General features: G+C 32.4%; 2 protein-coding genes across 7 annotated transcripts; one reads left to right on the forward strand and one right to left on the reverse strand.

Annotated features, from left to right (window-relative positions):
- Nucleotides 1-428: 428 nt before the first annotated feature.
- LOC128165378 (palmitoyltransferase ZDHHC21-like) lies at nucleotides 429-14,314 on the reverse strand. Of its 6 annotated transcripts, XM_052829848.1 has the most exons (10): nucleotides 14,166-14,249; nucleotides 11,715-11,770; nucleotides 9,547-9,871; nucleotides 9,279-9,377; nucleotides 8,988-9,099; nucleotides 8,215-8,353; nucleotides 5,070-5,186; nucleotides 3,955-4,071; nucleotides 3,379-3,428; nucleotides 429-1,045 (listed from the first exon to the last, which is right to left on the reverse strand). In XM_052829848.1, exons 3-10 carry the CDS (start codon nucleotides 9,812-9,814, stop codon nucleotides 916-918), a joined length of 1,032 nt encoding a protein of 343 aa, XP_052685808.1. In that variant the 5' UTR covers nucleotides 9,815-9,871; nucleotides 11,715-11,770; nucleotides 14,166-14,249; the 3' UTR covers nucleotides 429-915. The 6 variants fall into 6 exon arrangements, with proteins under 6 accessions (XP_052685808.1, XP_052685807.1, XP_052685810.1 ...); XM_052829847.1 differs by lacking the exon at nucleotides 11,715-11,770 and having other exon boundaries at nucleotides 14,166-14,314; XM_052829850.1 differs by lacking the exons at nucleotides 5,070-5,186; nucleotides 11,715-11,770 and having other exon boundaries at nucleotides 14,166-14,314.
- Nucleotides 14,315-14,702: 388 nt separating this feature from the next.
- LOC128165380 (uncharacterized) lies at nucleotides 14,703-15,620 on the forward strand. The gene has a single exon (XM_052829854.1). It carries the CDS (start codon nucleotides 14,772-14,774, stop codon nucleotides 15,474-15,476), a length of 705 nt encoding a protein of 234 aa, XP_052685814.1. The 5' UTR covers nucleotides 14,703-14,771; the 3' UTR covers nucleotides 15,477-15,620.
- The last annotated feature ends 835 nt before the right edge of the window (nucleotides 15,621-16,455 follow it).

The raw sequence follows: 16,455 nt of genomic DNA on the forward strand, positions 1-16,455 counted from the left end.
ATATATTTTATACGCCAATAGATTTTAATGAAATTATGAAACGTACATGTAGCTCTACCTATTTTCAAATATTTCCCAGGAAACTCCAGTACCTGTAATTCAGAATCACTGTCGTTTGACATTAAAAAATGACCAATACTGAATACTACGGATCCCTCCCGTATAATGTCGTACTATTCTGGCGATTGTTTCTGGTTGTGCAATTATAATTTTTTGCAACGCCGTATTCAAACTTGTCATTATGAATATACATTTTGAAATACACCTCACTTTACGTACATAAAAGATCAGATCTTGCTTCAAAGAAAACTGAACTAAACTTTGTTAGAGAGAGAGAGTGTGTGTGTTCAAAACACGTGATGTCATTGTATGTTACTTTAATAAAAACGCAACTGATTATGAAGCTAATTAATAACAACACACTCATATCAACTATCAAAAACAGTTTAATTCTAAAGTAAAATAAAGCCAGAACGCAGAGAGAGTAAAAAAGTTATAAAAAATATATAATGTTAGAGAATAAAAACGCAAGATAATTAAGATACGGATTCCTTAAATATAAATAACAGATTTATTCGTGCAGAGCTCCAGCCTTAATTAGCCAGAGATGTTTTGCAAAAAGAGAATAATGAGAAAGTCCATATTTGATACTCAGACAATTTTTGGTGCGGGAAATGAAGACGAAATAATGGAGTGCTGCTGACAAACAGCGCTGTATCTCGGCCTCTTCGTCAGCAGGGCAGTCTTCTAGCTCTCATGTACTTCTTTTTATTAAACGGATCAGCACACAGATCAACAGGGTGAAAGAATTATGGTCCACATGATCACGGTATGGCTATATCTGTTGTCAGCAGGCGATACCCTTGCCCCGGTAATAAACATGGTGATATAAATGGATAAAAAAATGAACTGCAATCAAACGGGACTGGAGTAAAAGTAGGAAGGGCGAAGTACTTTCCTGCTTCTACAGGGGAATAACCAAAATAACATGGATCCACTCCCACACATTTCCCGGTAAGCTGACCATTCTGAACGTATGCGTATTCTGAAAATAAAGGGAAAAGTTATCCCAGATGCTTCAAAATTAAGTGGATGTACTACCTCTGCTTGTTTCGAGATAAACAAGACTATATAATGTCGAAGTCAATCTAGGCGTGACAACATATCTGAATTCTTACTTTCCAAAGCCATCGAAACAAAATTGAAATTTTACCCTCCAGTAACTATTAATGAAGAGGTATTTTTGGATCTAAGAGATAACACTTTAAACAATAAAATCAATTTTGATAACACACCAATCCTGCTGTGATCATTACAAAAATGCCAAGTGTATATCAAGTAATGCACACCTAATAGTGTGAGGTTTCTCAGTATTTATTCTGAAGAATGGTGAGAAAATATCATCATATTGTGTAATAATATATCCCAAAGGCCTGTAAGGCCCACCTGGGACCATTTGTACCAAGAGGTAAGAATTGTCCAGCCATATCATAGAGCGCTGAGTTGAACATATTTTGAGTACTAGGTAGTATAAACCGATGATGAACTCATGCAGATACACGTGCAATGGGAATAAATATAGAAGTGGAAACTCGAGGTCCGACTGAAGTATCTATAGACACTGGGTCTGTTGGATAATTAATTTCTGCATCAAGAGTCAAGCTCAAATACACAATATGTTAGCAATTAGATTTCAATTTGAAATTCTCTTAAGGTGGCTCCGGAAAATCAAGAATGCAGAATGCAGGATAACTGGAAACAATAAACATACATAAAGATGAGGGCAGACGCAAAGATTGCCTGAAATGAAACTCACATGAGCATGGAGCCCAGGTGTGCCAAAAATACCCTGCTAGGAGTGCACAAAATGACAAAGGGGGAAAGACACCTGCACAATTACTTTGAGAGTGGCTCATCTCTATGAGAAGTGGGCCACATTGAGCATAATGATGGGAAAAAAATCTCGTCTGAGAAAAAAAAAATCCCCTCTGAATGTTGACCTGCACTTTACGATAACAAAATGAAATTTTTAGTGTAATGTTATTAATATTTTTACTGTATCTGCTTCTGTCATAATCTGAAATATTCTGGGAAACTCAATTCCATGACTGATTAAAAGTTAAGCCCACAATTTTGCCGTATGTGCTTTTCATGCTGCATACAATAATAGGGCATGTTTATAATATATCTTAATATATAAAAATTATGTGATTTTTCTTTATATTCAATTTCGTTCTTTGATCAAATATAAATGTAAAATGGTCTAATATATGGTAGGAAAGATAAACCTCCAGGTATCAGGGAATAAATTAAACCAACATCAAACAGATAAATTTGAGAATTTCTATTCATTTTAAGCAAGATTGATTTCAGCCTGCTCTTCTCATGGGATGTCAGAAATTGAAAGATAAATTCTTTAAGTATACAATCATCAAATGTGCAAAGACGTCTGCAGGCTCCCTCCTCTCAGTAGTGTGCCTACATACAAACTGCTTCTGGTACCCCCAAAATTCTCAAGGCATCCCAGGAAAAAACGGCAAAAATACTCGAAATTAGTGGTAATCACAGTAATGAGCTTGCACACTTGAAGAAAAACTTAATCATTATTGATGCAGTAATATGCCTGAATTTACACCTCTAGATTGCTTCAAGCTGTGAGGATTTAACATAGAAGCTAAGGGAGGGATCAACTCCTAGCAGAAGATGTCTGAATCTTTGGGATGACTGCTCCATGAGAGAGCAGCTATTATAAGAAACAATGTTGCTTGATACTCTGGGAATCTATTCTGTAAAGGGTGTGACCCCCCTCCAAAGGATTACCTGCCTGCCTGGTTCCTCTGATGTCAGACTTAACAGATTTACTCAGTAATCTGCCTGCCTGCTTTGACGGGTGTTGGAGAGACTTGCTCCATGTTTACTGGATTTAAACTCGATCAAAACGCATGATTATGGTGTCTTGCCCCGACTTAATCTTTGATGACTAACATGTTAATAGATTCCCATTATGTTTCTATAACTGAGCAAGGTTCTTATAGGAACAAATAACTCAAAATTTGAAATTGGACAAGCCATCCTTCAACCAGGTTTTCTACTTTGAAACTCAATATTAATTCCCTGTTTATGCAATATTGATATCTTTGTTTTATAATCAACTATGCAAATTCAAAACTGACATTCCTTTGGTGGCAACCTGCTAGCCTTTAGCTTAGTAAAATATATGTTTTTTGTTACAATTTGCTGTAACAAAAAAAAGGTGCATGTATAATATTGATCAAATTTTTGTTTGAATCAGTGCATGCTTAATTTGATGTCATTTCTCCCATGTCTTCTACACATCAAATTAAATCAGTAGGAGTAGAACTGAGAAAATAATCTTACGTGCTTATGTCTGGATGTGGGTCTTTCATGTTCTCCAATGTGGTTCTGTCCTGTAACACAAAAGCAACTCCCCATTAAATTGAAGCAACTAATAAAAATTTTCAAATATTATTACAGTTAATATAGATACATATTTAATATCAGTTATGATATTTTAATTAGATAAAAAATTGTTATTTTTTTCAATCAGATTTACAATTACTTTAACATACAATATTTTTTTTTACATGTGTCATTAAACATTATATCAAAAAAATAAAATTTTGGTCAATAACATTGCAGATTAGAAATCAAGACTTTGTGGTAGTTAGCTCATTTATTCTACACTCAGTCAATCAGTGTTAAGCTATCCCATCAATTTTCAACCTCACTCTAATTAACTGTCACAAATTTGTTAGCAACTTGCTATACCACGACATACACCAGCTTCTGTTTTGCTTGTTTTCGTTGTGCTCTTACAATATGTTACAGGTGTTTTGAAAATTCCTTTGAAACAGAATGAGGTGAAACGAGAATAAGATAAGGGCAACCACCCTCCCGCCCCTGATATAATGATGTTGATGAAAATTTACATACCAATAGTAAACTGAAATGCTGGCCAATTAACTGACCACCCATCATAATTCCCATAAAGATAGCAAGTGCAGTCAGAATATAGGTAAACCAAGCTTCGTGTATAAATTCAAACGATTCCTGAAAATAAAACTTGATAGTCAATATTCTAAAAGCAGAAAACAAGTTTTTGTGGTGAATTCCCTGTCAGTTCTTGGTAAACCTTTTTCATTCCAGTTCATATGTGGTTGAAAAAAAGACAATAAAAAGAACTTCTGCATCAAGCTAAAAAATGTACTGTCATATTTTTCTTACAGTTCTGAGCCAATGGAATGGTACCTCATTGATTGGTCAGTGACCCCACTGCACTTGCACTTTTTAGGAAATAGATGAGTGTTCTATACTATCTAGGATAACAACTAGCTACAGGAGACACACAGGTATGTTTCTATAGTGCTATCTGGCTAATTGGACCTGATACTACAAAAATTGTGGACAGAAAGTTACTGAGAGATGGAATAACGGTCACTATTTTCCTAATTTGTTATAACCGTATAATGAAATTATGATAATAGAGTGAGCAAATTCATTATCAACACATTTCATTCCACATGACTACCATGTGGAATAAATATACATTGTAAATACATTTTTAGAAAACTGAAAATAATCAGATTGGGGATTGAAAAATATATGTAAAAATAAATTCTTTTAAACAATTATGTCAATAACCATTGCTAACTTTTAACAATTTAAACAATTCATTATAAAAGATGTAAATATTGCTGTTTGTTTACTTCTATGGGGCTCAAAATTAGTTCGCTATATTCGAAAATTCGTTATATTCATGGTCTGATAACCATAAAATTTTTAGGAGGATTTGTTAAGAATTTTGCCAGGGATTCCACAATATTTCTCTGTATTCAAGTTTTGGTTTTATCAGTGTTTGTACCAAACAAATTTTACTGTACATGTATAGCTTGAGTGAGTTTAATTTTTCTAAAGCTGTTTTAATTTGGATGTAAATCTACTATAAAAATATCATGCAAAGTTCACATTACCCAGACAAGCTAATTGTGACAAACCGCAGAACAACACCTAAGAAAATTTGCATTCTATTAAACATGTAGAATACCAACCCAATTGAGATTTTGATGTTGGTCAACCAAACCAGCCCCCATGAATAATCCCATTGCCAATGACATCAGAACAAGTAAATACTTAAACCATATGCTATGCTTGATGTAGAAAACACTCTGAAAAAATATAGAAAATTCAAATTAATTGACAAAGTTTTGAAATTTTTTTTTACATTTTGATGATATGGAGGAGAACTGTAACTCTGCTCAGCAATGCCACGTGTTGCCAAGGTAACCAAGAGCATGACAGGAACCACCACCATTTCAGATATACATACCATAATTAAATTCATATTCTGACCAATCAGGTTAAAGCCCATGAAGGCAAGCATAACAATGGCTGATGCAAGAAGCAGATAATTTAGCCACTTCTCATGCTCAAAAATAAATAACTCCTGTAAAACAACACATGTTAAACTAACTAAGTGACAAAAGTATGTTTCTAGCAAAACAAAACTTTCAGATGTACAACTGAAAGAGAAATAGACTGATAATCTTTAATGAAATCATGTCTCAAAATATTCGGGTATATGGTCATTTATAGGCAATCTTGAAATTCTTTATACTTTTCAAAACTCCTGCTAGTAATCATAAATTCTTTTAACTGGTAGTTACATATATGAGGCATGACTCATGCTATGAAATTTCCAAACTATTCTATATGTTAATTGTTGCATTAATATTGGTGGATATCAAATTTTGTGTACTTCACTTTCAATGATATGTAAAATTGTGAACCGTGGTTCTTCTAATGATGATCAATGTTATGTTTCCCCTAAATGAAATTTTAAGGAAAGACATTCATAAATTTTAATTAAGATTTGGTGTTTAATGGAAATTGATGAACCACATACATTATATTACTTTCACCTTTTTTTTCCTTTAAAGAATCAAAAAGTACAACATTTTATGGAAATTGCAAGACATTCTGTGTAATTTGGGCCTTTTTAACCCATCTTAAATCTATTTCATTAATATTTAAAATGTCATCTTCAACTATCCACACTTTGAATCATGAATAATCTTAAATCAAATGACAAAATAATTCTTTTATTGAAATTATCCCTTAATGCACACTTTGATCGTAGTAATACATATTTTAAAATTCAAGGCTACATGTATGCTTGTATGAGTACAGATGTGATAAAATTACGGGAATGATGATGATAAAATTTGTGCAAGAATCTTAAAAAATGATACCATGTACATCAACAATGCAATTAATCTCAATACAGACTTTTCCATTTGACTGATCGAGGACAAAAGTATGTGTATTTCCAGATGAAATAAATAACAGCAACATCACAAGGAACCTGAGCCAGATTCAACTACACGTTCATTTATTCCAGAATTTTATTCATATATCTAACTTCATTTTATTTAAAAAATTCCCTGAAAATCATTAGTGTTGAAATGATAAAATAGCTCAATTATGAGTAAAAGTGATGAATTTGCATACAATACTGGTGCTAGTACCTAGTTGCATGACATTAACTTTATTTATTCTAATTACATAAACCTGATTCAGTTTAAGAATAATGTCACTTGATCTCCACAAGACTGACAGAAAACTTGAATTTGGTTTGAGACTTTTATTATAATGAGGGTTATTTCTGTGCCGATGGGGATGCAGTACATACAATGCCATGTGCTTGAGGATAAATACAGTTACTTATTCTTAATAGGTTTAAATCTTTCACAACAAGGGCTCTTCCATCTGAGCTACATGTAGCTGTCTGCTGAGGTGAAGACATTACATGGAGTACCTAGTGGTAGTATTCACATGGAGAGTATAACACGTTTGTTCAGCTGTAACATTCATCAATCATCAATTATACTTTACTAGTACATTGAAGTTAAAATAATATAAAGGTGTAGTATCACAGAGATTGAGTTTCATTTGTTTATCCTTTGACGTCCACATCAATGGTAGGTTTTCTTTTCAAATACCATATTTCTTTTACAATTTGTTTAGAAATCAAACTGCAGTTCAAACAAAATTTAAGAGAAGCTTTAAAACCCTTCCTAAATCCTTCAAATATCAGATATTGAGGAGGGACTGAATCTAACCTAGTGTTATTTACCTGGTGATTTCCTGAACAAAAGGAGTGGGGACATTATTGGACCAGGTTTCAAGAACTGGTAAAACAGATGTTTTAGGATGTTTTAGGAATTGATTAACAAGCGTCATCTTATTGATCTCATTCCAGATAAGTTTTAAGTGCAATATAACTTATAACTGGGTCTTTCCAAGTGTATTACATACGTGATTTATTATTTCCTAAATGTAGATAAACCTACTTTTTAAAACTACTTTTCCTGCAGAACAATGTGCATACCAATCACAAACCATGGCCAATATGTACGATCGTCTCCTATCTGGCTGTGGTTGAATGAGACAAGAATATCTCATAGTTCATTAAACTATTGACCAATGTGAGTACAGCATATTTGGATATTGACTTTTGATATGACCAATTTACATAAAATGTTGTTTATTGCTGATGCGGTGACAGCCCACTACGTATAGAATTAGAACAGGTTAAAACGTTACACAACAGAAGACACATGAATATTCAGCTTTATGATACTTCAAAATGTTCAAGCAGCCATGGGTAGGAGAAGGCAAAGCGAACTCTGGACCATAGCTTGAGACGATATGTGCATACTAAAAAGTGCAAAAGTAAAGAGACTTTTTCAATGATATTTTAAGAGCTAACTTTTTGAGAGCTAACTTGGCTTTATATATGAAATGTTTGCACTTTGTGATTCAATTATCATCAATGTAAACAGCACTTAAAATGTTTGAACCTGTGTCATGTTTTAGATGCAGACAATATAACAGCACTCTATGTAACCTCTCCTGCCTTAATTATTTATTTGCTATAAAGGGAAATAACTTCCAGAGGTTTGAGAGTCAGCATTTTACCACATAATAACACTAAACCATCTCCTTGTCACAAAAAAATCCCAGTATTTTAGCAAAGTTTTTCTCATTTAAAAACAAATCATGAAACATATATATTGGAACTAAGATGCCAACTCTCCGAAGTCAATTATAGAAATGACTACCCAGTATTTGAAAATTATTGTACTGGCACAATTTTGAGCAGAGGCATTATGAAAATCATTTGTTTTTACATACCTTATCACATGTGATGCATGCTGGGTAATACCAGTAATGCAACATTAGGGACCAGAATGCCATCCAGCTGAGACAGAAAGCCCAGAATAATAGCTGCATAAATGCATAGTGATTCTCCTCACCGACACAGTTGTTAATCCTGAAACAATTCAAAATTCCAGGTTTAACTTCAAATCACTTTGGGAACTAATGTAATACAATGTACATGTATATGAGTGCAGTTAATGTGCCAAAAAACAAAGTTAAAAAAGTTGAACTAAATGAATTGGGGCTAAAAATTCCACTACATCCTATTATTTAAATATTGTAGTTATCTATTTAACCATTAAATATTAAATCAACCTGCCTGGGTATTATTATAGGTATTCACTGTACAATCTAAGGGGCTCATAATGAGACCTGGTTTTTTTTATATTAGAAATAAGATCAATTATGCCAAATCTATTGCCCAATATAAAATACATGTAATAAACAAAACTTGAGCACTTAAAATTTTATTTTGAAAACAATTCCATCTATGGTATAATAAAAGTGAAAGCTTTTGAACGATTTTTATGGACAGTCAGTTTGAATCAATTCAAATATAGACTCGATTGGGTGTCAAATTAAAATTTTTAAGTTTTAATCCAAAGTAATAATCTATTTTTCATGGGTTTGATTTTCCTCAAATTTTGCAAAATTTTATGTAAAAATTAAGTAAAATAATCTTTTGCAAAGGAAGCTTAGGGATCTCAACCTATTCTCAGTGGAAGCCATGACTGATGTTAACTCACCAAGGACAGTGGTGGTCCATCCGGAGCACGCACTGCTGACATCTACGACAATGGTGGGCTCGTTTAGGTCTTTTTCTCTGACATTTATCACACATTTCCCAATCACTTGTATCTGCATTTCAAGAAAAAAAAGCAAAGCCATACAAATTTTCAAAATCATTGTGATTCTTCCATGTGTAATAAACATATCTGAATATGGTATATTTTATAACTTTGGTTGATAGGCATTAGTTGCAATTATTATAGTAAATTGGTAAAAATGTATCATCAATATGTATATTTATGCATTACCTATGTTATCCTTTTCAGATATTAATGGCACACGACCTGGATTCAATGTTGCTGCTCTAAATAAGGCACAAATACACATCACTGAGCAGAGAACATACACTGAAAAAGAACAAATTGAACCTCAGGTGGCATATCAAATAGAGTATACATGGGTATTAATACATTTTAAACTATACCAAAAGTCTTAATATTAAAGGGTACTTCAAAAAATAAACAAAGAATTTAAATCCATATATATATTACTTTGAATAAAGGTGTGTTAACTTACATGCAACAAATGGCTCTGAGGCTTGCTTATCTCTCATATGAGGTAGTAGCACCACAACTAGTCCACACCAGGTCCCATACACCCAATACAAAAATGTGAAAGTCAAACTCAGAATTCCATTTCTGTCCTTCACAAAATGAAGTCGCCCTAAGATAGGTAGACTTTTGACAATAATATTACTGGAGTATTCACTAGATGGTGCTGCATTGTCTAAGCCCAGGCCAGACACAAAAGTTGATAGTGAAGGTACTTCTTCTTTCTCATACATTTTCTTCTGTCTATGGATGTCTCATGGAATCTTGTCAAATCAAAACTGCCAATTTCTCTGAAGGAAAGAGTTAATTTCTTCTTATTATTCACATTTTGTTGTCATATCCTAAACATCCAGTTTATATGGAGCAAATCCTTATCGTAAGTTATTATTGGTCCTAACTTACTAAACTTGCTAGTTCATCTGGAGATATCAAAGGACCAAACAGACTTGAATTATGCATTTCAGATCAAGGAGGAATTAAAGTTTTAGAGCAAATGCCATTTAATAAACATGTTTAAATCATTCCTTGGATACAGATTTTAGCATACACATTAAAAAAAAGATAGAGTAGCAGAATTGCTCTATGAGATTCTAATACAGGTCTATAAATGAACAAAAACTTACTGAAATAAAGAGCATTAAGAAACTTAAAAAATATATATACCCCCTTTGATTTCAAATTCTTAGTTGAGTATGTGGAGAATAAAGTAAATACAATGATGTGTGATATTGTGGTAACCATGGTTTTGATTATCAATAAAACAGGGCATGTTTAAGTTTAAGGAGAAAAACCATTCACAGCAGGTTTGAGGGTTAGACTTGACAATTCAAGAAAATACTTCTCCTTACCAGTATTAAAACTTAACTATCATGATTCATATGAAAATGGATAATTATGTCACATAAGTCTAGCTTTTGATATCAACGCTAAAAAAAACAAGAGGCCCTTGGGGCACATTGTTCACAAAAACAACAGCTCATGTATCATTCTATTTCAAAATGACTCTTTGAAAATATTGTAAAACCCTCAAATTCAAAGAATTGACAATTCATAAAACAATACATAAATAGAAGCCTACTATTTTGTAAATCATATCTTAAGATCAAAGATGCATTAACTGACCAATCTTATTACTGTGGAATCATTAGATTGGTGGCTCAATTTTCGTGGAATTCATGGGTACCTCATATCCACGAATTAACATCCTCCATGAATTAATAACTTTAGGCAATAAAGTCATATTTCCTTTTGTAGGTATCCGAGAATACACGAAATTACGTCCCCACGAACCTGTAAAATTTAAGCAATCCACGAAAATTAGCCACCACGAATTTTAATGATTCCACAGTATCCTATCCCTCAATGTATTAAAGATTACAAAATTGTAATGATACCGAACTACATTTATAACAATATCAGAGGCCCATGGGTCACATCGCTCACTTCAACAACAGTTTCTTGTATCATTATATTTCGAAATTTGTAAATATGAAACTATCAAAAATATTGTAATATTCTATTCCAATACTTGACAACACTGTAAAGGGACATGGTCACCATTGTGGTCAACTTTTTTTTCGTTTTTAAAAATATTTGAGGATGCTTGCATGGTAATCATAAAAATTGCAGCATTGTAGTTCTTTAGAAGAGGATTTTTAAGGTGGTATGCAACACCTCTATATTGTGACGTACTTCCTATTGAAATAAACAAAAAAATCGAGCATAATTTTATAATTTTGTTCTTTCCAAAAATTGCTACCTAACAGCTTAGCGCAATAATAGGTTAAAGCATTAATTACAAATCTTTAAGTCATGAGTTCAAATCTCACTGGGTCTTTTATGATTTTTATCTTTTTACAAATTTTTAAAAAATATTTTTTTAAACACATTTTCAAAACATGTATCAATTGTATAGAATGTATAAGGAAAGGAGGTAAACAAGTTTAAATTTAGTGGATTTTATTGTGCGCAGTAAATTGAAAATTTTTTGTGTGGGAGAAGCTGTACCTCTACAGCATGCGAACCTGAATTTCCTCATAGAGCTACAGATCTATTACAAAGTATTACGTATATTGTAATATGAATCAATACAATAGATGGAAAATATGGTTATATTCAGTAGTATATTCTTACTTTATAACTCTATACAGGCAAGTAGCAAATACTGGGTAACTGAGATGTTATATCACCTGAAAAATATTGATTGTAAGAATATGGTATTTATTGCCAAGCAGAAAGCATAGAAATATACATTTAAAGTAGATCCAGTGTTCTGTGACGTCACACTTTTTTGTAAAACTTTGAATTCTTTAAAAATTGTGCAAGATAGTTTTATTTATTTTATGTGAATATAATCACATGGATGTAATTAGAATTATTGGTAGGTTCAAGATATTTTCGCACTTAATTTTATACTAAATTTCCAAATGTTTATATATTTTATCTATGCAAAGGGGAAATAACTCTTTTTCTGACTTTTCTCTCAGTTGTATGTCTAAATGCTATACTTTTTCTTATTCCAACAATTAATTTTAAAATATTTTTGTAATTTTAGTTTTCTGATAAATTTGACATTAAAATTAAACAAGGAAAACAAATTTCTGCCTACAAGATCTTACTTTTAACATCAAAAAAATACATTTTTCTAATGCTAAAATATGCTTTAGTTTATGTTTATCTGGCATCTCAAAAAGTGTGATGACATGCATATTTTTTCTAACAATTGATGACATTTAAGTCTATTAAGTCGAAATCAGTTCGGTTTTTCAACTTTCCTCAGAGAATTTTACGAGTATGGAGCTACCTTAAAAAAATACAGATTCATGATCGATCCACGAGACTTCACTATAAGAATAATATTGAAAAAAATATTCTCACTGTTTCAATAAATTGCTTGTGATTCATAGATTCGTTGATGTGAATTTTATATTACTATTGAGAATAATAAGCACCAGGGATGGGGTAATGGTAATTTGTAATGGTAATTGAGTGTAATTAATTACAAATTTTGATGTAATTGAAAGTAATGTGTAATTGGCCAAATTTTCAATTACATGTAATGGTAATTTAATTATTTACTTTCAAAAAAAGGCATGTTATTCCAATTACTTTTCAATTACTTTCAATTACACACTGATGTACATAGAAATATCAAGCTGTCCACTACCCATTTTCCCCCACACTAAAAATGGTACAAGGTCAAGTTCGAAGAGAAGTTAAAAAGCATTGAACTATTATTATATATATCATACTAAATATTTTGCAAAATATTTTTTCAGAGATTCAATATTTATAATGATAAGTTTCACAAATTTAATTAAGTACATGTATTTGATGATTGGCTTGATCCCTTTTTGCTTAAAAAAAACTTATTTTCCTTCATATTAGAATAATTAGTGTGTCAATTGTCATTGAGTTAGTTTAAAACATCACTGTTTAATTACAAATAAAATCAGTGTTATCAAAATTATATATATTCACCTATCAAGTCATGCTTTGAAATGGATAGCCCCAAATACACAGAGCTAAAATGCATGGCTTCAAATAGGTGTTAGGTTTTTGGTGGCTGACATGTCCACAGGGTGTGTTCCCTTATTGCTAACATTTTGATAATTAGGTAGAGAACAAAAGGTGTGAATTGTGTTTTGATAACAATTATAGTCTGCCCTCTAGCTGAGATGTACATTGGCATTGTATTTACAAAGAAAAAAAATAGTGTTTAAAAATGCAAAGAAAAAGTTTTCATGTAATAGTTTTGCATGAAGGATATATTTTAGTTGACATGATAGATGTAGGTTAGGGTAAATGACTTTTAAATGTTAATTGAATATCAAGGTGGTATGGAACACCTCCATACTGTAACTACCAGTACCTGCGTGTTGAAATAAACAATTAAACCAAATTTATATTTTTTCTTTCCAAAAATTGTAACTGTATCAGAGTAGTTAGCAAATTCTCAAACAGTGAATTTTTATTGATTGTGAGGAAATTTTATTCATATTATAGACATACCTCCTAAAATGTTTATGTGTTGTAGATAAATCATGGTTTTAGTACATTTTAATGAAAATGTAATTTGTAATTTAATTAATTACTTCTGCAAAGTAATTGTAATTTTATTAATTACATTTGAAAACTCTTGTAATGGTAATTTAATTGAAGAATTTAATAAAGTAATTGTAATTTTATTAATTACTTTCCATTGTAATTGACCCCATCCCTGTTAAGCACACACTTTACATATGAATCCATTTGGTTATTATAGTTCAAACCTGTTCACACGCAGGACAATTTTACCACGCATCCTTGAATTTTGAAATACTGTATATCGGTATTTGGCGAACAAGATAGACAAAGAGTTATTAATAAACTAAATTTAAATAAAAAATTTAAATGCAAACAAAATGTTAATTGTTAATAAATGACAGTGAAAATCAACCAAGAAAAATTTTTGGCAAGCACTGGTGGACTTCTTGGTCCCACCTAAACGTTACTTGGAATTTGCTCCTTAGGTTGTTTCTTTCAAAAAATAAAAAAAATGTGATTGCATGTCAGTAAACTTCATATCATATATCAAATTCTTACCCAAAACATGAAGTCGATTAACTTTTTTTTTTATTTCGGCGTCATGTAAACATGTCGTCCATTTTACCGGATGTTGAAATTATGAGGTCGATTCGCAACCATAATGTTTCAGGCCCCAAGAAACGGACATTCAGAAATGGAAATTCAACAATACCACAGAGCGTGTCTGAAATTTTCTGCGATGATTGAAGCATTTATCTATAATCAATCAACTTAGATAGCTTTAATCCCTGATGATGACATGTGGTGCAGATAGCTTTAATCCCTGATGATGACATGTGGTGCAAATTTTTTCAATAAAAAAAATGTATCAACTTTCAATCACTATAACCGTGTATAAAAACTAATTAAACTAAATTAGCGAAATGAATTAGCATCATATTGTACTGTAGTTATATTACATTTAGTTTCTTATCATATATCATAAAATATGTAGCCTACACATTTGGTGTTTCATTCTTACTTAGGTCTAACATGAGGAGGGGCGAATTTATGTGGAGGCGATTTACGTATTTCGTAACATTCAAGGACAGATCATGTGGAACTAAAAACGCAATATTGAAATTTTGGATAATACGGTTAAGGAGCGAGAGGAAAGCATCAAACATGACGAATTCTGCAAAACGGCAAGAATATGCAGCACTGCTGCTTGAAAAGATGCAGAAAGGTGACATTACAATCGAAGAGAAGCAGACAATAAATGACTATAAAAGAGATCTTACAAGAGCAGTGCTGGTCAGGTCTATACCCAGTTCGTTTGTTATTTATGGGTATTACATGTATAAAAATAAAGGAGCAAGAATAAGTGTGCTTAAATCTATTATGTGTGGCGCTGGTGGACTGCTCTTTGGGTTGTTTGCGACACCGGGCAAGAAACTATGGGAGACAGCCATGGAAAAAAATCACATCACACCTCAGCATGTCCTCGGGAAAATAACTCAGCTACAGGCGAAAACAAATTTTTTGTCAGATGAAATGATAGACCAGGAAATTGAGATGTTGAAAGCACAAAAACGGTCTAAGCCTGGCTTAGTTCTGTCAAGATCTGAATTTGAAAATGAAAAATCGCAACCCGAGACAAACTTTGACGACTCTCAGCAGCCAAAGAGTAGTTTATCATTTATTTCTGGAGGAACAAATGAGGAAATGTCAGGGCAATCAATGGATGAACCAGAGAGTTTAATGGAGAAACGGTTACGACGGAATAGAAAGCATAGAATGAAGCATGCTGGTGATGTGAACCCATCCGAAGAAAATTATACCAACTCTGCAGGGGTTAAAGTTAACAAGTATGGAGATCCAATTGAATAATCAGTCCAGCAAGCTCAAGGACAATTGTTTTCATTATTAACAATAGGAAAACATGTAGCATATGCTTGAATACAGTGAACATTTCTGATGACTCCTGTATGAAACAGTCATTAAAAATAAATCTTACCTAACGTATGAACATAATATGCTGTTATAATTTCTGAATCACATTCTTCAAAACTTGTTTGGGAATTCTATATGTGAAGAAACTATTGGTACAAAGAGCGTATGCAGGTTTAATGATACAAGATCTGTAGTAGATAATATTGTAGTCCGACCACTCACCTTGAATTTGATTGTTAGTTCATTTAGTTTTGGACTTGCTGAATTAATATCAAGTAGATTCTATGTTTGTCCTCGTATATTGGCAAAATGACTATTTGCCCAGTGGATTAGAATCAAGCCTCTCTCCTTATCCTATCATTGCATTGGAGAGAAGGTTTGCCTATAAGACTGACTAAACCCCTGAGCAATGAGAAAAACAGAAGTAACAACATTGCCCTCCTGAGATTGGTTTTTTGTTTTTGTTTTTACTTTGAACTGTCTATCAGTCCCTTAATTTCTTGCATCCATGGGTTAAAGTACCAAGAAACATACTCGTTTATTAGCTTGATTCCAATGATGCACAAGCTTATGACTCTTTGTGTGTTATCAGAAAATTTCTGTTTTATATTTATAGGTACATGTACATGTATGTTACTTTGAAGAACCTAGGATCTCCAGTTTGGCCCCTTCCTAACCCTATAAAGGGTCCTGGTTTGAACAACCATAAATATAAGGAAGCGTATAATAATCTCTTGGAATAAGCATCTAAGTCTGTAAAGTTCATTAGAATCCAAGATGCATCATAAAATGTTAGTGGAATTTATGACAATAACTATAAAGAAAAAGGACCTGTCCCTTTAATTTGAATATGATGTTGAAAATAATAGCATACTCCCCTCCCCCAAGTCTTTGTTGGTGAGCTAAAATGGTCTAA

The sequence above is a fragment of the Crassostrea angulata genome, chromosome 10 (genome assembly GCF_025612915.1).
Source record: "Crassostrea angulata isolate pt1a10 chromosome 10, ASM2561291v2, whole genome shotgun sequence".
Taxonomy (NCBI): domain Eukaryota; kingdom Metazoa; phylum Mollusca; class Bivalvia; order Ostreida; family Ostreidae; genus Magallana; species Magallana angulata.

Bases quoted from the DNA above. Each gene is read 5' to 3' on its own strand.
- LOC128165378 (XM_052829847.1), bottom strand. From the start codon at position 9,814: ATGTATGAGAAAGAAGAAGTACCTTCACTATCAACTTTTGTGTCTGGC. The intron at 9,378-9,546 runs GTAAGTTAACAC...GTTCTTTTTCAG, and splicing joins CTCAGAGCCATTTGTTGCAT to TGTATGTTCTCTGCTCAGTG. The intron at 3,429-3,954 runs GTATGTAAATTT...TTTGTGTTACAG, and splicing joins AGCATTTCAGTTTACTATTG to GACAGAACCACATTGGAGAA.
- LOC128165380 (XM_052829854.1), top strand. From the start codon at position 14,772: ATGACGAATTCTGCAAAACGGCAAGAATATGCAGCACTGCTGCTTGAA.